Source organism: Ammodytes marinus, assembly GCF_949987685.1.
Source record: "Ammodytes marinus genome assembly, chromosome: 8".
Taxonomy (NCBI): domain Eukaryota; kingdom Metazoa; phylum Chordata; class Actinopteri; order Uranoscopiformes; family Ammodytidae; genus Ammodytes; species Ammodytes marinus.
The window spans coordinates 17,542,750-17,568,691 of NC_137212.1; the positions used below are offsets into that span (position 1 = coordinate 17,542,750).

At 41.5% G+C, this 25,942-nt stretch overlaps 1 protein-coding gene across 2 annotated transcripts; it reads left to right on the top strand.

The window, feature by feature from the left end:
- Window positions 1-249: 249 nt before the first annotated feature.
- On the top strand, window positions 250-18,145 carry sin3b (SIN3 transcription regulator family member B). 2 transcript variants are annotated; one of them, XM_080032775.1, is made up of 19 exons: window positions 250-723; window positions 1,922-2,028; window positions 2,295-2,448; window positions 3,802-4,167; window positions 5,645-5,803; window positions 7,527-7,655; window positions 7,814-7,903; window positions 8,091-8,209; window positions 8,598-8,811; window positions 9,166-9,282; window positions 10,891-11,129; window positions 11,975-12,158; window positions 12,496-13,411; window positions 14,364-14,533; window positions 14,632-14,805; window positions 15,259-15,351; window positions 15,464-15,558; window positions 16,321-16,519; window positions 16,877-18,145. In XM_080032775.1, the coding sequence occupies exons 1-19, from the start codon at window positions 610-612 to the stop codon at window positions 17,111-17,113; spliced, it is 3,876 nt and encodes a 1,291-aa protein (XP_079888901.1). In that variant the 5' UTR covers window positions 250-609; the 3' UTR covers window positions 17,114-18,145. The 2 variants fall into 2 exon arrangements, with proteins under 2 accessions (XP_079888901.1, XP_079888902.1); XM_080032776.1 differs by having other exon boundaries at window positions 15,259-15,345.
- The last annotated feature ends 7,797 nt before the right edge of the window (window positions 18,146-25,942 follow it).

A 25,942-nucleotide genomic window follows, 5' to 3' on the forward strand; every position in this document is an offset into this window, starting at 1 on the left:
AGGGTCCAGTCTATCGTTGGTGTTGTAGGTACAGCGTAAAGTCATAGCGTAAAGTATGTAGCTATCGTTTAGCATGGGGTAACATTGGTCCTTTGTAGCAGTGAAGGGGGAGTGGAGCAATCTGATTCCTGTGAACTCAGCTCCTCCCATCGTTGCGGCTGCGCACTTCGATTTTTCACTCTTTTTTTCAATTTTTCACTCCTACTCTGGCTTCCGGACGCCAAGACAGACCGCTGCCGCCGAATTTAAAGAGACAGGCGATAGTTATTTTAAATACGATAAACGGCAACCATTGTCCTCTTAGCTTATTTCCCAACGTTTCTCGCCTCGGCTTGTTTATTTCGATGGCGACGTTAAATCAAAGTCGCAGTGAGTAGCAGCTTGTCAGTCATCCCACTCCACTCTGCTGGATCTCCCGTCCTTTTTGCGCTGTGCCGAGACTGTCCAGTGAGGCAAAGTAGGGTTTGCTCGCTCGCTGGCAGGCTGGCTTCCCGACCGAGAGGAAGGTTTGTCGGCTAGCCAACAACTGGAGGTAGCACCGAAGCTTTCCCTCTCCAAGTTGTACTGGTGGTGGTGGTGGCGGCTTTCGAGCCTCCTGCCGCCGGGATAATGGCGAAGATTCAGGCGCAGCACAGCACCGCGAAGCAAATAAACCAAATCCAAGACAAGCCTTACGTTATAACACAAAAGCAAGTGCAGCAGCAGCACTTCCAGAAGCTGAAGGTAAGACAACGGGAAAAGTCCCTCAGTCACAACCATTTTGTCGGTGGGATCGTTGCATTTGAGGGTTTTTTCTCACGTCGAGAGTAGTGAAAGGATCGGCTGGGCTGACGTCTGGCCTATTAAAAGTAATTCATCGCTAGACAGCCGAGCATTGGCGTTTCTAAGGTTATATGTGGACGCTGTATTTCAATAATGAATGTCGTGGGTGACAGTGGAGTGGGCTCAGTTAGTGGTAGTTTCTTTTTCACGGTGTCAATAAGCGTAGCAGAGTGAGTAAACGTTAACTCAACCCTCGGCTGTGGGAAGTTGTTCCTCCTTGTTGGTTTTTTTCTCTCTCTCCCTCTCTCTCTCTCTCTCTCTCTCTCTCTCTCTCTCTCAGCCACCCTGAACAAAGTGGAGGACGTCAGCCAGGCTAGCCAACAACAGCGGCTATATCAGCTCATTAGCAGCTTCATTACACATTTCTTTGTCGTCGCTCAGTGTTTGAATATTATCCCGATGATTGTTGTGTTTTGTTTGCTGGGCACGAGCCGTGACTGAACAAATAGTATAAATGTGTAGGTGTTTAGAAGTGTTAGTGGAGTTATTATCGTGAGTCGGCTAACGTTAGCTTCTAAAACCCCTTTTTAGATGTGGTCTGTTTGTCTCTTTGTGTGGACACATATTTCACCGTAACCTTAACCGAGCTTGGGTGTCGTGGATAAAGAAAGCTCCAGGATCCAGTGAACAAAAGCTACTCAGTGTTTCTTGTGTTCAACCAGTTATTTATTTAGCCGTTACTCCTACAGCTTACTAGTCCATTTGTTGATACACTTCAGTTGACAACGACGAAAGACAGGCAAACATACTATGCAATAAACATTTAACTTTACGTCCAAAAAAATGGCCACATGTGGTTTTGAGGAAATGCAGCAATACAAATATTTGTGTTTTTGTCAGTGGCATTTGATGGTAGTACATACAGTTAATAATACTAAGACATAGTGCAACATTGCTGTTCAGACAAGCCATTGCCCTGTTTCACATGTTCAAGCTTTCCCAGAGCTGTCTCTGCAAGACCCTTCTTGATCAGAATCTTAACAGGATGTTTGCCAACAAGCTATTTTATTTTCTTCCTCAGGTCTAGGTGAGACTGTTTGGTGTTTGTGCTGCACTGATGATGTTTGTGTGTGTGTGTGCTTCTCTATCTGTGCCTCAGGTTGAAGATGCCCTTTCATATCTGGACCAGGTCAAAATCCGCTTTGCCAATGATCCCGGCATATACAACAAGTTTCTCGACATCATGAAAGAGTTCAAGTCACAAAGGTATAGATGGAGTTGTTACCTAGTTTTAGTAATACATGTTTAATGAGATGATTCTGAACAACAAACACCTGTGATACTGAATGGTGGCAGTTTATAATCTCTGGAAATGTAATTGTGGTATGGCAGAAAACAACTATTTATTCAATTGTTTTAAAACTTAAGCCTTGTTTTTTTGCTAGTAGAGGGATGTCTTAATGCAGCATATGATGGATAAAACTAGTCTTTATTTCTCTAACATGTCCCTGTGTGCCTGTTCCCCTGAATAGCATTGACACGCCTGGAGTGATAAACCGCGTGTCCCAGCTCTTCCATGGACACCCAGACCTAGTCTTGGGCTTCAATGCCTTCCTACCACCGGGGTATCGGATAGAGGTCCCCAAGAACGGGGTGGCTTTCCTCCAATCTCCATTCTCCACACAGGTGAGACACTTCCTCCCCCAAAGGCCGCAATTGATGAACTCTCAAAACTATCGCTTTATTTATCTTCAAATCTAATCATCTTTTTGGTAAGTCCATCGTTCTGAGAGTTACTGCACGTTTCTGCACTGAACATTAACCGCTGTATCCTGAATGAAGGATTGACACTCGCTATTTTGTCAGTTTATTAATTTGAATACAATTCATAGAGATAATTAGGGGTAGAGGTGATTCTTTCACTTTTTTCGCATTGACTGTTGGATTGCTTATTTTTCCGGAATTTTATTTTAATGGCCTGAAGTTTGACATTTCTGCAATATATTAATATATATTTAGTGCCATGGTATGCATGCTACTTCCTGCTAACAATCCCAAAATGCAATGTGCAACACTATATCAGTGATTCTTGAGAAGTGGGACAAAACAGGGTGCAATGTTGAAAAAATACAAACCCTATGTTAAGCCAAATTAAATTACATATATGTATCCAACATATACTAAGCTACTCAGCTAAGCTTTGACAAAACCTCCCAGCTTTTGTCCTTTTTATCAAAATGGGCTTTTTACCTTGCCATTCCTTATTTTGTGTCAACACCATCAGACACCAAAAAACACAAATAAATCTTACCTCAGTTTATGCTAGACCCATGAGATGTGATATAGTGATCACAAGTATTCACCAAGACTGACAGAGGCCACAAAAAATATTTTCAAAATGTATATGAATATAATTTTTTTTGACATCTTAAACATAACAAACAAATAAGGCAAAATCTTGGTGAATTACAAAAAATATTATTTTTAAAATATTACCCCTCAAATCTTACACCCCCTACGAGGAACTTTTTTAATGTTTATGAAACAGTTTAATTTTCTTCTGATGATCATAAATTACCTGTAACAGCAACCGGGACCATCAGCGATAACAACGCTATTTTTATAAACAGTAATTATTATTATTGCCTTTGCACGAGTACTTTCTCCAGAGAACTCAGGCAAAAGGATTTACGGCACGCAGACCAGAACTTCCTGTGTTTCCCAAATGGTACTAAATCAAAATTTGACTTTGCTTCACCATCTTAATATAACCATTAATACTCTTTATTGGTCACATATAAACACATTACCTCATCGCAGTGCATCCTGCTGTCTCTCTTTCACTCGCTTTCTAAACAAATGCAAGCTCCTCCCGGGGCACACTTAGATGCTGATGCCTTATAAAATAGAATTTTGCCCAAAAGGCGCTGCTTGAATCAACAAAAACCGGAAGCCACTTGTAGCTACTTTTAAATGAGGTGAACCTACAGTTTGCTTTCATAAAAGCATCTTTTTATCATCCACTGTCTTCTTGTCCAGGTTTCCCCAGGCCAGCAGGGGAAGAGTGTCACATCCTCTGCAGTGACCACAGCGACGTCAGCTGGTGCCACCGCCCAAGCTGAAGCGGGACCGGCCCAGACCACCGAAGTCAAGGCAGCCTCATCCGAGTCCCTATCCTCCTCAACCCCTTCAAGAGCTCCAGAGCCCCCCAGCAGGCTCTCTCTTCCCCTGCCCAGCAGAGAGGGCCAGAACCAGGCAACCACTTCGTCTGGGTCCCCGCCTGCCTCAGAGACCAGCCCCGTAGAGTTCGACAGTGCCATCAGCTACGTAAACAAGATCAAGAACCGTTTCCTGGACCACCCAGAGATCTATAGAGCATTCTTGGAGATTCTGCACACATATCAGGTACTGGAGGGATAAAATGTAGATGATTTTAAATTGATTGGGGTTTTAGTTGTATGTAATGTTACAAATTGGCAGTTCAGGTTTTTTCAGTTGTTTTTTTTATGATTCAGTTTAAAGCGGCTACGAGTAACTTTTAAATATCTTTAAAACAGTATAAGTTTTCCTCTGATTATAAATTATCTTTAACAGCAAACGACACCATCAGTGCAAAGAAAGCTGTTTTTATATAGTTTTTATCAATGCCTCTGGTCTGGTCGTACACCCAGTCCGATTTTCGGCTTGCGCATACAGGCTCTATGGTCACATATTTGTATTGGTCGCAGATTTCAGTGTAGCGCAGCAACGCGATTTGAATACCGTATTTTCCGCACTATAAGCCGCACTAGACTATAAGCCGCAGGTGTTTTAATGTTTAATTACCATATGTAAGAGTACGTGCACAGAGGGGATTGTCGGGAAAGAGATGGCTGCTTGAGGAAGCTCCCATTTATTAACATTTCAACAAACAAGTTGCATATTTGCATAACTTATTCAAGTGTTACCATTTAGTGCAATAGTAGACTAGCTACAGAACATATACTGTGCTGTGTAATAACAAGGTCGAAAAATGGGGAAAAAGGCGTGGCTTATAGTCCGAAAATTACGGTAGTCTATCCCTCCAGTTAAGGGAAGGGGAGCCTTGTTTGGGACAGTTATTTGTTGTCATAATGGCTGATAATGGGGCAGGACCATCAAATAATAAAAGAAAATTCAATGAAGAACAACTAAAAGCTAAAAGGGAGAGAGATAGACGGGCGAGAGGAGGGCGTTACCAAGCAACGTGTAAACAACTTATTAACGTCATTATTTACAACAACATAAACACATTAGCTCATCGTGATCCATACTAACTGCCATCTCTCGTTCATTCGCTTTCTGTGAGGGCACGGAATCTTTCAGTTCCGTGAGAGTGGTGAGTGACACTGCATCAACTCATTGCAATCAGGTGTGTGTGGCACTGACTGGCATTAGTTGATGCAGTGTCACAACCACTTTCAACGAGCCGAAAAGATTCCGTGCCCTCACACGGACATGCACTATATTGCGTTCTAATCATTTGACACTGACACCGGCCGGCACATGCTACAAAACAGCTTTACGACACCTGGCGTCGTAAAAATACTACCGGTTTTGTCCAAAGGGGCCGCCAGCCGCCAAAGTTCCTCGTAGCCACTTTAATGAAGTAAATGGGATAAATAAGTTGTACTACCTTCCTCCTTTTCCGCTTTTAAATATTTTTACTGTGCTTGTTGTGGGTATAAGCAAAGGTCTCAGCTCTGTTATTTTAGTGAGAATTTAATTCCTTTCTAAATTAACGGCGGTGTTGGTGTCTCCTGCACCCAAACTATTGACCATGTGTAGCCATGCCAAAGAATTTCAACTTGACTTTTCTTTTTTTCCACCTCTGATCACCATTTCCATCTCTTCCACCCCACAGAAGGAGCAGCTGGAGGTGAAGGAGAGTCGAGGCAGCAGCCGGGGCAGCAGTGGGATGACAGAAGATGAGGTGTTTTCTAAAGTTGCCAGCCTTTTCAAGGGCCAAGAAGACCTGCTGGCTGAGTTTGGACAATTTTTGCCTGATGCCAAGAGATCACTGGTCAGTATAGCAGCAACAAAACACGTGTTGGAATTTCAAAAAACATGTATATGTATATATGTACAGTGGAGGAAATGAGTATTTCATCCCTCACTGATTTTGTAAGTTTGCCCACTTGCAATGAAATGAACGGTCTATAATTTTAATTCTAGGTTTATTTTAACAGTGATAGACAGAATATCAAAAAGAAAATCCAGAAAATCACTTAAAAAAGAGATATAAATTATTTTGCATTTCATTGAGTGAAATAAGTATTTGATCCCCTATCAAAACATTGCTTAGTAATTGGTTGAGAAACCCTTGTTGGCAAGTACAGAGGTCAGACGTGTCTTGTAGTTGATGACCAGGTTTGCACACATCTCAGGAGGATATTTGGACCACTCCTCTTTGCAGATCCTCTCCTTATCTTTAAGGTTTTGAGGCTGTCGCTTGAGCTTCAGTTCCCTCCACAGATCTATTTGATTAAGGTCTGGAGACTGGCTAGGCCACTCCATGACCTTAATGTGCAATTTATACATTTAATTTCATTGTAAGTGGGCAAACTTACAAAATCGGTGAGGGATCAAATACTTATTTCCTCCACTGTATATATACACTCACCGGCCACTTTATTAGGTACACCTGTTCAATGGCTTATAAAAACAAAAAGCTAATCAGCCAATCACATGGCAGCAATGTAATGCATTTATGCATTTTGACGTGGTCAAGACAATGTACTGAAGTCAAACCGAGCATCAGAATGGGGAAGAAAGGGGGTTTAGGTGACTTTGAACATGGCATGGTTGATGGTGCACGGCAGGATGGATCCATACTTTCATGTTGTTTACGCCAAATTCTGAACCTGCCATCTGAATGTCGCAACTGAAATCGAGACTCATCAGACCAGGCAGGATTTTTCAATCTTCTATTGTCCAATATTGGTGATCCTGTGAGAATTGTAGCCTAATTTTCCTGTTTTTAGCTGACAGTAGTGGTACCCGGTGGGGTCTTCTGTTGCTATAGCCCATCTGCTTTGAGGTTGGTCGTGTTTTGCGTTCAGAGATGGTGTTCTGCATACCCTGGTTGTAACGAGTGGTTACTTGAGTTACTGTTGCTTTTCTATCATCTCGAACCAGTATGCCCATCCTCCACTGACCTCTGACTTCAACAAGGCATTTTACATCCGCACAAATGCCGCTCACTGGATATATTTTCTTTTTCGGACCATTCTCTGTAAACCCTAGACATGGTTTGGACGGATCCCAGTAGATCAACAGTTTCTGAGATACTCATACCAGCCCTCCTGGCACCCTCAACATTGCTATGTTCAAAGTCACTTAAAACCCCTTTCTTCCCCATTATGTTGCTCGGTTTCAACCTCAATAAGTTGTCCCATCCAGGTCTACATGCCTAAATGCATTGAGTTGCTGACATGTGATTGGCTGATTAGTTATATGTGTTAACAAGAAAATGAACCGCTGTACCTAATAAAGTGGCCGGTGAGTCTAAGTCATGTTTGGACCCAATATACGAAAAAAATCCCAGTTCTTTCATTCTCAAATTTGAACATTTATTTTTTTAGTCTATATGAAAATAAATTAAAGTTGTCTGGCTCTTGGACTTGTTGTTGCACAACACAAGTTATTTTAATATGTCTAATTGTGCTTTGGGAAATCATGATGGGCATTTCTTCACTATGTGCTGATACTTTCTGCACTTCTCCTGTGTGCTTCCTCTAATGCAGTTCACGGGCAGCTCACTGACAGGGGGGAAAGAGCAGCTCAAAAGGCCGGAGGAAGATGACATGATAACCAAACAGAACAAAAAGAGGCCCAGGCCCATCCTACTGCAGCACATGTCCCCACTTCTCAAGGTAAATTCTCCGTTTAGATTAACTGCCTCAGACAATGCGCCAGTTTGCCTACACATGTCAACTCTTGCAACCATTCAAAAGCTCCATCTACAGTAACTTTAATGATTAATATTTTAAGTGTAAAGATCATTAAGTATCGATTTTCTTTTTTTCTTTAGAAAAAAATGAAGTATTCCTGTACCAAAGATCAGTCGTTTGCTTCAGTCGGCAAACATGGAGTCTTAAGGGAGTTCTCCTTCTTTGATAAGGTGAGGCGTAATTTTTCGGCGACAGTAATGTTGGATTGTTTTGATTCATGTCTGTTATTTTGACTCACTGCCACTTTGTTTTCCCCTCTTGTCTCTATTGCTGTCTTTATTCTGTTTTTTAGTTTAATCTCTTTTTGATAATGTAATTGGTCTGATTTCCCTGTCAATTTTCCTACTCATCATTCAGGTTCGCCGCCTTTTTAAAAGCCAGGAAGTGTACGAGAACTTCCTGCGCTGCATCGCCTTGTTTAACCAGGAAGTAGTTTCGGGAGCGGAGCTCCTGCAGCTAGTCACTCCTTTCCTGGGGTAAGTGTATGGAGAGATGATTTCAAGTGTACAGATGTGTGAAATTGCCATATGAAATTTGAAAAAGTCACACACAGATAAATGTATAGAGTAGCTGCAGGGAGCTGATGGGATGTGTTGTAGGAGAGGCATTCTGGTTTTACTCTAGGAAAGGGCAACAATTGTTAAAATGTTGACATTTTTAAAAGGCTCTTAGGATCATTGAGTCATTTCTAAAAGGTTTATGCAAATGGACCTGATATGACGATTTGGCTAAATGATTTTATCAATTGTAACATAACCGTGCTAAAAGAAATAAAACTGACTTTGATTATTCTGAGGGGCTTTGTCTCAGCTGTTCTTCCTCCTGAATTATCTGTCATTCATGATTTCATCCATCTCCTTTCAGGAAGTTTCCCGAACTGTACACGCAGTTCAAGTCATTTCTGGGGGACAAAGAGCTCTCTCATGTTGTGTCTGGGCTGTCGGATCGCTACATGGAGGGGGGAGGGGGCAGGGAGGTGGATTATGCCTCCTGCAAGCGCCTGGGCTCCAGCTACAGAGCACTGCCCAAGACCTACCAGCAGCCCAAATGCAGCGGACGCACTGCCCTGTGCAAGGAGGTATACCCATTTCCCCCAGATCGGTTCATTGCTTAAAGGTGCCCTGTGTAGTTTTGTATCCTGTAGACAGTTTTTTTGTCTACACTCTGTGTTATTTACCAAGATGTGTTGTGTATATCCTCGAGGCCTGTTGAATGCATTAACTTCCTCATAAAAAATTTGCAGATTTTTATTAAAGGTTTAAAACCTGCCTTGTTCACATTTATGTTTACATTCCAGAACTCTGCCTTTGCTGGCATATGATGCTGTTTTTCAGCAAAACTATAGTAAATGATAGAATAGTAATAAAGTGTTTCCCAATTGATGATTAACTTTTTTTTTCTTTTTTTGCCGATTGTGTCCGTATGTGTATAGGTGTTGAATGACACCTGGGTGTCATTTCCCTCTTGGTCGGAGGACTCCACCTTCGTCAGCTCGAAGAAGACTCCGTATGAGGAACAGCTGCATCGCTGTGAGGATGAAAGATTTGAGGTCTGTATATCCAACCATTCTGTTTGCACTTCTTCCAAATTATAACACTGTAAAGAGTATTACCATCAGGTAATCCTTATTTTTACTCCTATTTCTACCTCAACTGTAGCCTATTTATTTTTAGTTTGTCGCTTAAAACTACATTTTAACTACATATTTACAAGATAACATTAAACCTAGGATGAAGTTACCTCTGCTAAGTACCCATTTTTACTATAGTGGAGAACGGGGTAATGTGAGACACCTTTTACATTTGCTCCCCTCTGTGAGCTAAAATGATTTATCAGTAAAATGTAGACATTTCACATTAATTCAGGATGTTTCCTAGCAATTAACATTATCAGAATTTATTCAGGACGAATGGCAGAGAAAATATGATTGTTTTAAAAAAAGTTGTCTTTGGGGTAAACTGAGACAGACCAGAGAAATCAAGAGGGTAAACTGATCCACTTACTTTTTCCACTCTGAAACTACCATAATAACACATGTTGTAACAGTTATAATCCTGACTGCTAGCTTGAAAACCAAATATCCCAAAACTAATTTCGGACTAGTAACATAATCATGGGGTTTGGTCAATTAAGCAAAACATTTTTCGAAACACTTGAAAGTAACTCTGATCAAATACAACATGTAATTAATTTTCAATGATTAACATCCAAATGACAGATAGAACCAGTTAGATTAAAGCACAGTCTGGGGATCTGAACACAGGATCCTTAGAGCCAGTTAGTGTCTGGGGGTCAGAGCAAAGGACAATCAGAATTGGCTAGAACAGCCTGGGACTCAGAACACAACACTAGACCCACCTGTCATTTTCCATCTTTTAAGTCTTTGATTAATGTTCTTCTGCATTTGTTTTATTGGGATCATTCATTGAATAAAGACACAGTACTTAGAGTCTATTGATGTTAAATGTCACTCTCTTGTCCCCCACATACATATGTGCCAAACCATGCCCTTACTGACACCCCCTCAACCATTCAACCCCCACCTCCGGCCCACAATGTCTTTTGTCTTTCCACAGCATTGTCTCACTTTACCCCACCTCACATTCCCCCGTTCTCCCCTACAGCGCTTAAACAAATCAAATGTGACTCAATACAATCTATGTTCCAAACAAAGGAAAATAACTAAATCACTGCATGTTGTTTACTTATTTATATATATATTTTAAGCCTAATTTGTATATTGAAGAGACGCTACACACAATGACAATTTCTTTGGTGGACCAACTTGTTTGGATTCTCAGTCTTTTCTTTCTAATGGTCCCTTCTTAGAAGAGGCTGTCACATAATGCCCGAGTATGAATGCCTCTATATAGCCAGGGTCCTTTTTATTGGAAAAAATTAGGTCTACATCATTTACAGGAGTTCTGTCATCATTTTATAGCATCTTCAAACACAGGAATTGATGCTGCTGCTGCTGGACACGGACACACACTCTTAAGGCATTTATTATAAACATGCGCACATTACACAACACTTTTTTTTCATGATGGTAATTAAAGGACTTCACTTGTTATTTTGATAGACCCCGGTATTACTTATTACTGCCCAACCCTAACTGCTTCTAAAGGTTGTTTTGTCTGTCTCTCTCAAATTCTAGTTGGATGTGGTTCTGGAAACGAACTTGGCCACCATCAGGGTGCTAGAGAGTGTCCAGAAGAAGCTCTCCCGTCTTTCACCTGAGGACCAGGACCGCTTCAGATTAGACGACTGTCTGGGCGGCACCTCTGATGTCATCCAGCGCCGGGCTGTGTATCGTATCTATGGCGACAAATCCCCCGAGATTATTGAGGGACTGAAGAGGAGTCCCGCTACCGCTGTGCCTGTGGTGCTGAAGAGGTCAGGACTGCCCTTCCTGTTTTTTGGCGTAACTTTGAATTGGTTCATTATTTAGGGTTAGGTTGCTTGACAGCGTGTTATTTACCAGCAGGGAATGTTTGCTAAGTGACAGTACAATGAAAACGAGAGAGATTCTTGTATGAACAGGCATGGATCTTTTTCCTCGTTTCCACCGCGCTGCACGGTATAGTTCTGCAGGGCACAGTGACCCTAGATCTGGCTTGCATTTCCACTGCCAACAGTAACCGTACTTGGTAGGCGGGGCCCGTTCAGAGTATACAGCTACGAAACAATAGTGACATCCTAGCAGCGGGACACAGTATAGCCCGCTGATTAATATAATGAGGGGGAAAAACACCACACGGTAAACAAAGAGCTGCCACTGACATTTTTATTCAAACGCAACACTCTTCACTCTTGCTGAGGTGATTACACTCAGCGATTTTAATGATTATTCTGCCGACCAATCAATGGACTGCAGTGTGTAGCTCCACCCTTTTGGGACCCTTTGGGATGGCTTGGTACCACAACGAAAGGGTGATCAAAATAGATGTGTCACTTATTTTGTTACCTATCCTGACTTTTGCCAGTGGGAAACATGTGCAGAGCCACACCAAACCGCATTATTCAGTAAAAACCAGGCTTTTGTGCATCTTGTCATTTGAACCATACCATCTGTAGAGTAGACTGTATGTAGGCATTCAGACATTTTGCATGCATCCTGAAAAACCTGACATGCCCCCTTTCATAGTTTCATATAGCCTAAGAATCAAGCTCCAAGTTTAAAAAATTAGTTGACTGACAGACATGTTAGGGTTACCTCTTAATATATATGATCTCTACAGATTGAAAGCCAAGGAGGAGGAGTGGAGAGATGCCCAGCAGGGTTTCAATAAGATATGGAGGGAGCAGTACGAGAAGGCGTACCTGAAGTCTCTCGACCACCAAGGAGTCAACTTCAAGCAGAATGATATGAAGGCCCTGCGCTCGAAGAGTCTACTCAATGAGATTGAAAGTGTCTACGATGAGGTACAAACTTTCCTCATGTCTCCCGTCAAAACACTATGATATGAAAATATAAGTCTCAAATGACATTTCTGTATACTTTTGGGGGCTTGGTTGTAGAGTCATAGTGTTGGACACAATGAGACCCGATGAAATTGTTAATTTAATATTTTATAAAGAGTGTTAATGAGCAACTCTTTGTAGCTGAGATGGAATTTGGAACTAATATTGGTCTCCTAAATTTTATACTGGAAGTTATTTCCTCCTAAGATCAATGAAACCGATTAAAACCCAACAGTCTAACAGTGTGTCTATCTAAAGTTTCCTGCTTTCAATCTGCGCTTTCCCTTGTGTTTCCCAGCGTCAAGAGCAGAGCACGGAAGAGGGCGGAGTCGGCCAGCAGAGTCGCAACGGCTCCGGTGCGGCCACGGCCAGCGAGCCTCACATGGTGTTCACGTACGAAGACAAACAGATCCTGGAGGACGCCGCCTCGCTCATCATCTACCACGTCAAACGTCAGCCCACCATCCACAAGGACGACAAGGACCACATCAAGCGCATCATCCAGCACTTTGTCCCAGACCTGTTCTTCTCTCGCCGCGGAGAGCTCAGCGACACCGAAGAATGGACGGATGAGGAGGCTGAGCCGGAGGACGGGGGAGAGAGAGGAGGGCTAGTAGGAGGAGTAGGAGGAGGAACATCAGCAGCAGCAGGAGTAGGAGGAGAACGAGGAGGAAACGGTAATTCTAATAATGTATCGGGAGCAGCAGCAGCAGCGGCCCCAGGTAGTCAGTCTCAACCACAGCCTGCCCTATCACAGTCCCAACCCCAGCAGCAGCAGCAGCAGCTCAACGGGGAGTCTAGGCGTAGGCGCTGCAGCCCATCCCAACCCGCAGCAGACACAGAGGCTTCCACCACCTCCAGTAGCACCAGCCAGCAGGCAGGGACCGGAGGCTCCACCCCGGGATCCACCCCCATGGAGTCGGGGGGTTCAGGCGGAGGCGGAGGCGGGGAGAAGGTGGACCTGCGTGACCCTGAAGCGGAGCACCAGAAGGAGCTGGACGGCGTCTACAACCTCTTCTTTGTCAACAACAACTGGTACTTCTTCCTGCGGCTGCACCAGACCCTGTGCTCGCGGCTGCTGCGGGTCTACCGGCAGGCGGAGCGGCAGCTGCTGGAGCACCGCGCCGAGCAGAGCCGGGAGAGGCTGCTGATGGCCGAGGGCAGGAGGGAAAAGGCTTGCGACCTGGCCATGGAGCTCCGCCTAAAACAGCCCAGTAAGTTCAGCTTACTTGTTGGTCTCTAATAAACCTAGAACACTCCCTGTTGAAGTATTTGAACCAGCTATCGTATGTGAGTCGACAGGGACAAAAGAGCTCAGTGTACGAGGTTGTGTTCTTGTTTTTTTTAAATGCTTGAACTATGATCAAGAGTTGGAATATACAGATTACCTCATTAGGAAGATGAGCTCATTAGTTTTAATTAATGAGTCTGAAAGATCATTTGAATCAAACTGTTTCTAATGTCAGTTCACCTTAATGATGCCAGGAGATTCCCTGTGTTGACTCATATTCATACGACATGATAAAGGAAAAACATCTTTTGAAATTATTCTAGATGCTTTTCTTTTTTTCTGTCATGCTGGGTTTTCTAAACGGAATGCTGTTTCCGATTTTGAAAACGTAAACAATAAAAAGCTATAGATATGCTGTTCAGTTTAATTTGACTGGCTGTGGCTATAAGTTTAGTGTGAGATATGTCTTATTTGAACTGGAATTTTACGTGATGTAACATCTGTTTTTGGTGCCCTGAGGTGATTTACAAGATGGTATCAAGGCTATTCAATCGATTTTCTTTTAATACTGTAAAACCCCTGATCTTTTTTGGATCAATTGTTTATCTTAGCCGATTGAGCTACAGGTAAACCAGCTTCACCTTCTTTTTAATTACATTTTCAACACTTAACTCTATTGCTATTGAAAAGCCATCCAAGCAAGAATACACATAAAAAAACACAGAACAGTAGGGTTGCAACTTCTAATTTTCATAATTGATAATGTGCCAATTAAATGGCATGGTCTATAAATGTACTTAACTGTAAGACCTCGGAAAAGCAGCCACACTCACATTGAAAACCTAAAGTCATAAAATGTCCTGTGAAGAGACTTGAATGATTTGTCACTGATGCTCGTCTTCATTACATTGTGACGCCCCTCTCTCTTCTCACAGGTGAAGTGGAGTTAGAGGAGTACTACCCAGCCTTCCTGGATATGGTGCGCAGCCTGCTGGACGGCAACCTGGACTCCACACAGTACGAGGACACACTGAGAGAGATGTTCACCATCCACGCCTACATCGGCTTCACCATCGACAAGGTCATCCACAACATCATCCGGCAGGTAAGCAGCAGCAGCAGCGTCACATTGAGCGTTGAAAAGCTGTCTAGCATTTAGCAGTGACTAACCAGTAACTAACTAGCTCTCCTCTGTGCCTTCAGCTGCAGCACCTTGTGAGCGACGAGGTGTGTCTGCAGGTGGTGGATCTCTACTTGGCCGAGAGGAAGAGAGGAGCGGCGGGGGGAAACCTCTCCTCGCAGTGTGTGAGATCAGCGTGGGAGACCAGCTTCCAGTGGAAGGCTGAGAGGGTCATGGCTGAGGAGAACTGCTTCAAGGTGAGCTCAAAGTCCAGCCGGATGGGTAGCACTGGATAACATATTTGCCCCCCCCCCCCCCCCCCCGTCTTGCTGTTGCTAAAAGGAATTTTTGTATAATCATTTTGTCAAGAAAAATCCAATTTAGACTTGGTTTTAGAGGATAGTAAAACGTCTCCCGGGGAAAGCACATCACTGAGAGTTTTATAATGGGAGGGTTTTTATGATGGCAGAGAGCTGCTTCCCGCTTCGACAAAAGTTAATAATTTTTCTTTTATTTGTCAGAGGAAGTTGAATGCTGCGGATGTACAGTAGTTGGTTACAGCTTTGCTTTAATGTAGACAAACGTTCTCTCTCGAACCTTTTCTTAACAGATTTGAACAACTTTATTCTCTGTGGTGTGGCACTTATTTTATTTATCTGTAATGAGTTGATTTTTTACTTATTTCTACTTTTTGCATTCTCTGTCATCAGGTGATGTTTCTCCAAAACAAGGGTCATGTGACGATGACCGTTGAGTTACTGGACACTGAGGAGGCCCAGGCTGACGACCCATTAGACGTACAAGTAAACACACACTCTGCACAGACCTATATACTGTATATGCTTTCCTTTATAGTTAAACATTTATTCATTTTGATGGGTGACTTATTAATGTCTTTGCTGTCTTCTCCCTCAGTGCTTGTCGAGCTACATGGAGCAATTTGTGGGAACAGAGTCCAGTCTGTGTTCTCAAGCAGACGGCTACTTTTTCAAACCTGTATTTCTGTCCAGGTATGACTTCTTCTAAACATCATGTTTCTAGAGCTTTTAGACAAGACCAGGCCACTTCACATATTACGCTGTGCATACACAAATCATTATCTTAGCCAGATCATCTTGTGATCACTATATTCATGCACTTGCGACAGATTGTTTTGGAGCCTCTTACTGCTTCCTCATTTGTTTAAAAAAGAAAAGAAAATTCTACAGTGGAGAAGTACAGTTTTTTGAGTGCTGTAGGCTACATCCAAACCGTTAAGACCAAAAAGATTGAATTTGTTAAGGTAAAAACTTTTCATGTGCCTAAAATGTTGAGCTTTCAAGAATAATTTTATTTTGCTATATACCTGTCCACCAGGTGTTCATAGATGATACTTGATGAACTGATTAAGTCAAACACCACAACCACTGCCACCACAAACACCATTAACTTGATTTAACACATTTCTCATCTAATAATAATTTTCACAGTAAAATGTCACAATCTGTTATTATTTATATCAGACTCTCATTTTCCAGAATTTCAGTGAACATTCCAACCGAAGGGATTAAAAAAAAACATCTGCATTTTATTGAATAATATGTATCTTTTGTCTATATTTGTAATTTATTTGTATCTTTATTGAGCCTGGAAATGTTTCAAATGCACTCAGTCATCACAGATAAAAAAAAAAAAGGAAAAGGTTCTAATTGATCTCAAAATATCTGAGAGGAAAATATTGTAATCCAATCTGCATTTTAAGGTCTAATGATAAACGTGTCCTTTTCCTGTAGGAACCTTCGTCGCTTCCGGCGCTGGCAGGTGCGTCAGGTGGAGGCGATGCGCTGCAGGAGGGAGTGGCACCGCCAGCTGGGCGTGGAGAACGCTGGGAGTCTGGACTGTCGATTTAAACTCAACACTCACAAGATGGTGTTTGTCATGAACTCCGAGGATTATATGTACCGCAGAGGGGCGCTGGTCAAGGCCAGGAAGGTAGGTCTTTAGCTTCCTGTTGTATGAGTTTGAAATGTGATGCATCAACGTGTCATTTTCTGTTTTTTAAAGGTGCTACGAGGAACTTTGAAACAGTCACATTTTTTCCTCTGATGATCATAAATAATGTTACAGCAAACGAGACCATCGGTGCAAAGATTACTATTTTGATATAGTTTTTCTTAATGCCTTTGTCATGGGTACGCTCACCCAGGAACTACAGCTGGCGTAGTAAAAACACTACCGCTTTTGTCCAAAGGGGGTGCAAACATTTACAAAAACTGAAAGTTCCTCAGAGCACCTTTTTAAATAATGTTATAGACTGAGCGCTTGACTGTTTTCCCTATTCCTCCGCAGTCGCAGAACAGAGTGGCAGCGAACCAGCACGATCGCTTTGACAAATGGCACCAGGGCTGGCTGGCCAATCACGTGGCGGCCTCGGCAGAGCGCTCGGTGCAAAACTGGCTAATGGGAGAGGAGGAAGAGGACATGATACCCTGCAAGACCAGCTGCCTGTCCACTGAGGTCAAAGGGCAAACGGTTAACAGATACCAAGTTCATTACAGCGGTAGCAAAGCCCCAGCCTCACCATAGAAGCACGCATAGAGATGGACATACAGTACACACACATACACAAAGGTAAATGCATGGACATACAGGACATTCATACACTAAACACAGACATAAGCAGCTGCAGTCCCACTTCTCCACCATCCTCCGCAACACGTTCGCTCATTCACTTTCGCTCATGGATGAAGGAACTGGTGGAAACACAGTGCGGACTGTTTCCACCAGTGAACAGTGAATCAGTGAGTGAGCACACAGCGAGAGGAGGGACCGTGTGGAGAAAGAGGAGCAACATAGACAGCAAAGTAATCAATGAGAGTGAACTCAGCCCTGATTGGTGGGACGAGTCGGACATGACGGCACAAACGGAGCTCATCATCCTCAGCAGCAGCAGCATCATTCTAGCTTCTCTGGTGGAACTCAAGAGTTTGATGGACAGAAACGGTTGATCAGGTGAGAAGTTATGAGATCATGAAAATTCATAAATGTGAATGTCTGTTTCTTTCTCTCTTTTTTTAAGTCAAGTGTAGTTTTTAGCTTCTAAAGCCAGAGAGCCTTTTGTTTGTTGGTTGGTTGGTTTATGCGTGTTTATATGGAGAGATAATGGTAAACGTGTGTATGTATGTGTATCCTGCTCTCTTCATTTTGTCTGTTTGTATGCCCAGTACAGGCTCTACAACTCTAGTAATTGCATTATTACTGTACGTGCATATATACAACAGTGATCCTGTATTTTTATATATGCATCTACACAAGTTGATACATCTTAAGATCACGTGGTTCTTTAAAGTGTTTGCTGTCAGCCAACTCTTGATGTTTGCATTTTATTTTTTTTGTATTTTTTTCCCCTTTTTTGTGTTGTAGCTAAACAAGATATCACCAGGGCAACAACGAGTCCTTAAAATTAATTGGTTTAATATGGATGAAGCAGTCAAATTATGTATCATATACATGATACTAAATGTTTACTTTGTATTGTCTTTTCTTTGCATACTGACATTGAAAATAAAAGCAAAATATCAGTGTTAAAATAGAATGTATAACATTTATCCTGTATCAGTTATCACAAAATAAACAACCTAGTTGTGAACTTCTTAGACTTTGACTGGCAGGTTGTTTGTTTGTTTGCTTGAGACATAAGACTCATTGGATACAACTTGCTGGTTTTGCAGTCGGTGAAGTCTTAATTTTCATTTAATGTCCAGCTCCCTGACTGAGGATTTGTTGGTTTTATCTGCCGTTTCCTTTTTAAAATCAGTTAAAACCCAATATCTTGGTGTTTTGGACTGAGACAACACCATGAGAATAATGCATTGCTTATTTGCCACCTTTAAACTAAATATGTGGAGTTTGAGTTATCCAGTGGTCGTTCCATTTTTTTTCAGAGCACTTAAGATTTATTGAGGCAAACTCTATCTTCGGAGGGAGATTGTGGCATATGATGGAAAGATCGATAAGATTAATTGACTTTAAGGGACGCTTGTTTTCTTAACTATTGTTTCCAAAGTCAAGGATTGGTCCTTTTTAATCTCAGCAGACTTTTTTGTTTTGTTTCAAAAGGGAAAAGGTTGTAGTGTGATGTTGGATTACGAAGGTGTGTTTGATGGTAATTTGTCCCCAAATTAACTGTACTTTGATTTCATGGAGGCTTCTTGTCTTCCAAGAAGCAATATTTTCAGTCTTTCTTTCAGTATGATTCATTCATCTTTACTGGCACACTGAACATAACTGCCTCAGACTCAGTCATCTACTGGGTACAAAGAAAAAACAAATCACTCATTCGCTACCTGTGTTTTCCTCAAGCAGTTTAGGACAGATTTGTCTGTACCTTTTTAACAACACTGTATTTACCACCATGCTGCACATCTGTTTAATGGTAAGGGGGGAGAATGTCTAATGACTAAACTGAAGTAACAGCAATGTATACATGTTATTGTGCATGTACTTATCCCCACAGAAAATACTCACTGAGCAGAGCATCTTGTCCACCGTGACGGTCACGACCACTTCAAGACCTAAAACTAAAATCTGAGAAGAAAAAAAAGAGTCGAGAGGCAGAGCGAGTTTTAAAAATAATCGTGGTTTATAAAACCCAGATATGACAGGATCACCAAAGTGGATACAGAAATACAAATACCATCAGGAAAACCATCATAGAACAGTGTTATACAATGGACATGTACAAACTACTCTGTAAAAGGGACTCGGGGAGGATGGTTCAGAATGTAAGACATATTCCTTTCTTTATGTCTCTTAAAATCACATTTAGCCACAACATATTTATTCTAATCTTTTTTTTTTGTATCTTATCAAAGTAGAACATCCATCTATCAAACTACAGGTACTATCACATTCAGCTAGATTAGAGTAAGGGTACAAAGAACATCGAGCGAGAGAGAGGGTTGCACACATATCAAGCACTTTAACACCATGGGGGTTTCAGCAAGCAGTGAAAATAAGATCTGCGAATTTCCAACGCATGAAAAAAATTGGATGTTGCCGCTTATCGTTATCTCAAACACAAACTGTACAAAAGAACCCAGTTTTTGTCGGTGCGTTTACACATACTGGACATCAAAACATTACCTTTTCTCCATAGAGGATCATCCAAAATGCTTCCAGTGAGCAAATAATGGCCCTAGATTGGTTTGTGCGATATTCAGAGAGATGCTCGGGCAGATCTGGGATCAGTTCAACAGTATCTTATTGTGGTGTGTGGGTCCTCTCTGGACTGGGGTCTGCTCCCTACAATACGTCAAAGTGCTTCTGTCACAACGATGGATGTCACGTTCACAATAAGTTTCATGCACATTCACAAATGTACACATGGTTTTACAGCTTCAGGACACAGTAATATTCCCCTTTTTGTCCCCTACCTTCTATGAGCCCCGGATGCAAACCTTCCCCTGCCTCCCTGGCTATAAAGGAGCCTTGAAATAAGGATACCAACGAGAAACCCATCAATGGATCCCCCGTCCCCCACCTTTCTTTTAAATTACAAACATTTTTAACAACTTTACAGTTTACACATGGAAAAGAGTGCAATCAAAAAAACTAAAATATAAACTCATCACCTAGAAAATACTGCTTGTCTTGGAGCAAAAATGGCAACATCTGAAATCAACCATTGTCACAGTGGCTTCAATGATTCCCAATATATATACAGGTACATCAAGTCAAATAAATTAAGGTCTATGCACAGTGTAAAACAAAAGCAGCATGCAGGCAAGACAACCGTGCCTTTCTACAAAACTATCTGCGGTGTGTTGTGCTCTCCGACACTACAGAGGCAATGTGGGCTGCATGTACAGTATCTCACAAAAGTGAGTACACCCCTCACATTTCTTCACATTTTTCTTTATATCTTTCCATGGGACAACACTGAATAAATGACACTTTGATACAATGTAAAGTAGTCAGTGTACAGCTTGTATAACAGTGTAAATTTACTGTCCCCTTAAAATAACTCGACACACAGCCATTAATGTCTAAACTGCTGGCAACAAAAGTGAGTACACCCCTTAGAAAAAATTTACAAATTGGGCCCAAAGTGTAAATATTTTGTGTGGCCACTGGCCACCATTATTTTCCAGCACTGCCTTAACCCTCTTGGGCATGTAGTTCACTAGAGCTTCACAGGTTGCAACTGGAACCCTCTTCCACCCATTTATGACAGCATCACAGAGCTGGTGGATATTAAAGACCTTGCGCTCCTCCACCTTCTGTTTGAGGATGCCCCAAAGATGCTCAATAGGGTTTAGGTCTGAAGACATGCTTGGCCAGGCCATAACCTTTACCCTCAGCTTTTTTAGCAAGCCACTGGTCGTCTTGGAGGTGTGTTTGGGGTCGTTATCATGTTGCAATACCACCCTGCGGCCCAGTTTACGAAGGTTGAGTGCACGTGGTCAGCGTCATACACAGAGGTTGGCTTTGGAAAATAGACGTATGAGTGCTGCCAGCATTGCTGAAGGGCTTGAAGGGGTGGGGGGTCAACATGTCAGTGCTCAGACCATACGCCACACTCTGCATCATACTGGTCTGCATGGCTGTCATCCCAGAAGGAAGCCTATTCTAAAGATGATGCACAAGAAACCCCACAAAAAGTTTGCTGAAGACAAACAGACTACGGACATGGATTACTGCAACCATGTCCTGTGGTCTGATGAGACCAAAATACATTTATTTGGTTCAGATGATGTTAAGAGTGTGGAGCGGCAACCAGGTGAGGAGTACAAAGACAAGTGTGTCTTGCCTAGAGTCAAGCATGGTGGTTGGAGTGTCATGGTCTGGGGCTGCATGAGTGCTGCCAGCACTGGGGATCTACAGTTAATTGAATTCTAACATGTACTGTGACATACTGAAGCAGAGCATGATCCCCTCCCTTCATAAACTGGGCCGCAGGGCAGTACTGCAACATGATAACGACCCCAAACACCCCTCCGAACGACCACTGGCTTGCTAAAGAAGCTGAGGGTAAAGGTTATGGACTGGCCAAGCATATCTCCAGTCTTAAACCCTATTGAGCATCTTTGGGGCATCCTCAAACGGGAGATGGAGGAGCGCAAGGATTCTAATATCCACCAGCTCCTTGATGTCGTCATGAATGGGTAGAAGAGGGTTCCAGTTGCAACCTGTGAAGCTCTAGTGAACTACATGCCCAAGAGGGTTAAGGCAGTGCTAGAAAATAATGATGGCAAAACAAAATATTGACACTTTGGGCCCAATTTGGACATTTTTTCTTAGGGGTGTACTCACTTTTGTTGCCAACAGTTTAGACATTAATGGCTGTGTGTCGAGTTATTTTGAGGGGACAGTAAATTTACACTGTTATACAAGCTGTACACTGACTACTTGACATTGTATCAAAGTGTCATTTATTCAGTGTTGTCGCATGGAAAGATATAATGAAATATTTGAAGAAATGTTAGGGGTGTACTCACTTTTGTGAGATACTGTATGTGTGTGTAAGTATGTAGCATCAGTCCAATGAAGCTACCCATCTTCTACATATTAACAGTTTTTTTATTCTTACTTACACTACTATTACTTATTCTTACTACACACCAGAAGCTTTTCAGTCTTTTAGCCACTACATGGGGGTGGACCGAAGAAGCAGTAACAGAACTTTCTGCAACACATTTGATCTTGCAGCTCTATGGGCCTTGTCTCATGACTGGCTGGTTGTGTTTGTGTGTGTGTTTATGTGTGTGCGTGCGCATGTGTGAAGCCTCAGGGAGGAAGAGCAGAGCAGAGGGGCTGGGCAAAACAGGAAGAGAAAGTGAAACACAAATACCAGCTATAAAGTTAGCATTGTCTCTCCGAAAGCCAGTGGGGGCCTCTAACAGCAGCAGCATTAACACATTTTAAAGTTTTAGTGTGCGCTGCTGGTTTTGAAAAATAAGCCAATGAGGAAAATAGTGAATGTCAGAAGTACAGTTTCCTAACAGTTACTAACTTCCCGTATCCATGTTTAGCAGATTACATTTTATCTAACAAACCACACCACCTAAAATCTTTAAAAAGTGCTAAAATGAACAAGGCAACATTGACAAACAACCAAGATATATCTGGTGACTGGAACGCTGAATGTGGTGATTTTTCTGTTAGAGATATTTACTGTCAGAACTCGCCCAATCGTAATAATAGAGGCCCATTCGGGGCATTGTACAAGGTTTGTTTCGTCCGTGTGCATTCATTTTTATGGGAACAATTAGGTGAAGCCAAATCATCAGAGGCTGATTCATTCAGTTATACCTGCACGTCATGTTGGAGGAAAGAACCCAAATTGTACAAAAAGTCGCCAAAATTGTCACAAACCGCACAAAACCCTTGAATTTGCACGTCTAAATAATAAAAAAGCTAAACAATGTGACAACACTGAACATTCATCAGTGGGCTCAGATATCTAGCAGCATTGAAACTGAAATGTGTCGCAATACACCAGTGGGTCTCAAACTTCTTCTGTCATGAGCCAGTTTGAAAGGTGAAAGAAATTCAGCTAATTTCGGGAAAAACCATCCGAAGATTTAATTGCATTTTCTTCAGCCCAAGACACAATGCTTTCTCACTGTATTGACATGAGAGATGAGAAACATGAGAGAAAGATATATTATTTTTTGTCCATCTTGTATTAGTAGTTAGTAGTTTTGCTGTATAAATAAACCCTGCTGACCTGAATCTTGAAAGCCTTGTCAGCACAGAGCACTCTTGTTTGGTCATTGTAACCTTCAGAAATCTGATCCATTGAAATCTAAAAGCGCTCCACATGTTCCCCCCTGCTCCCAGTCTGAGAACCACTGGCATATACAGTCAAGTGCGAAAGTTTGTGAACCCCTTGAACATTTTGGAATTTTATTTATTTTTACCATTATTAATTCATTTTTATCAATACCAGTATTTTTTATATGAAATAACAGATGTTTGTTTATCAATTCAACATTTTTCTTTCCCAGAAATAAATTGTTAAAACAGATAAAACAAATTATTTGACAACTGTTGTATGATCAAAAGTTTGTGAACCCTAAACTGCATTGCTTAAATGGAGCAGGTAAACACAATCAGATGGGCCAAATTGAGTCATGAAATGGACCAATGTAGTGAGAGATCTTTAGGGAAGAAATTGGGCGGCACTAGATACAACAGAGATAAAACCAGGTCAGTTTAGGCTCACCAAAGTGAACCCATACTGGTCAGACATGCTAAAAGGGAAACAAATCTCTGAGGATCTCAGGAATAGAGTTGTGATGCTGCACATTTGTCTGGGGACAGCTATAAATTATTTTTAAAAAAGTTTGAGCTCCATCGGTCCACCGTGAGGCAAATCATCTGCAAATGGAGAGCTTTAAGAGTGACTGAACATCTGCCTAGAAGTGGACTTCCTTCAAAAATATCCACAAGCGTCACAAGATAAGTGATTTTTCAGTTAAAAGCCAACCCAAACATTACATCTAGTGATTTGCAGACCTCTCTTGCAGCATCTGGGACAGATGTGCATGGTTCCACAATAAGAAGAAAACTCAGTCAAAATGGCTTTCATGGGAGGGTTGCTAAAGAAGCCTCTGCTCTCAAAAAAGAACAAAACTGCTTGTCACAACTTTGCCTGAGAGCACTTTGAGATACCTGAAGTCTTATTCTGTGGACAGATTAGTCCAAAATTGAACTGTTTGGTCATAACCAAAACTGCCATGTTTGGGAAAAAATGCAATTCTGCCTACCACCAAGAGAACCTTCTCCCAAGTGAATAATGGTGGTTTCAAATTGTCTGCAAATCTCCAGATGTAATGTTTGGGTTGGCTTTTACCTGAAAAATCACTTTTCTTGTGGCGCTTGAGGATATTTTTGAAGGAAGTCCACTTCTAGGCAGATGTTAAGTCACTCTTAAAGCTCTCCATTTGTAGATGATTTGCCTCACGGTGGACCGATTGAGCTCAATTTTTTTTTTTATGAATTTATAACTGTCCCCAGACAAATGTGCAACATCAAAACTCTATTCCTGAGATCCTCTGAGATTTGTTTCCCTTTTAGCATGTCTGACCTGTATGGGTTCACTTTGGTGAGCCTAAACTGACCTGGTTTTATCTCTGTTTTATCTAGTGCCGCCCAATTTCTTTCCTAAAGATCTCTCATTACATTGGTCTATTTCATCAACCAATTTGGCCCACCTGATTGTGTCAACCTGCTCGATTTAAGCAATGCAGCTCAGGGTTCACAAACTTTTGCACATACAACATTCGTCAAATAATTTGTTTTATCTGTTTTAACAATTGATTTCTGGAAAAGAAAAATGTTGAATTGATAAACAAACATCTGTTATTTCATATAAAAAATACTGGTATTGATAAAAATGAATTAATAATGGTAAAAATAAATAAAATTCCAAAATGTTCAAGGGGTTCACAAACTTTCGCACTTGACTGTATGCTGCGTTGACTCATTGAAAGTTGAACTGAACATCTGAAGTGGTGCATCACATCACTGTTCTGGACATACTATTGATCATATTACTTGGATTTCCAACGTGACAAAACCTGCCTACTAAAACATCAACTTCGGAAAATAAGCTTTGATCAGGTTGGATGGGCGTGGCTACTGTAGCCACAGACACATTCATAAAAAATAAGCTTTGGTAGTTAATGCAAAGAATAGCTATGCACATACATAAACTGCAGACAGTTTTTCCCTAATTAGAGGTTGGGGTGGGGGGGTTGGTCAATGTCTAACTATGAGCGTATTAAAAAGATGGCACAACCAAGAAAAACATTCAATACATTATAAAATACATTAACAATCATTGTGTGGATGCTCAAACTAGCCTCACTAGTATAAACAACACATGTAGAAGTACTCAACAAATACAATAGAGTAATAACAATGCACATCAAAATATATTAAATATTTTACAAAGCAACTTCACAGACTAGATATGTTTGAATCAAAACATCTCTGTTTGTGTACATGTAGGTTCTTTTTCTTCATGTGTTGTGTATTAAATGCACTTTTCCTGCAAGTGCCTCCACGGTTGTGATTGACGTTATTACAACTCAACCAAAACAAAAACAAAACCAAAAAAAATTATTTGAGTATAAAAACAATCAACACGTTGAAACCAGTTGACCTATTGATATGCTGTGATGTGTGTCGAGACCTTCCTTGGGTCTCTATAGATATTGAATTGAATATTAAGTCTTTTTATTGGCTTGTCTTCTCCCTGTTGATCCTAGAGGAAGTTATAAAAGGCGTGTAAACAGTCGTCTGTAGCCTATATTATCCAGCTTCTCCAAAATAAATCCAGGAAAAGTAAAAAAAAAAACACATCTCTAAGTAAACTACACATACTGAAAAAAGCCCCTTTTATAA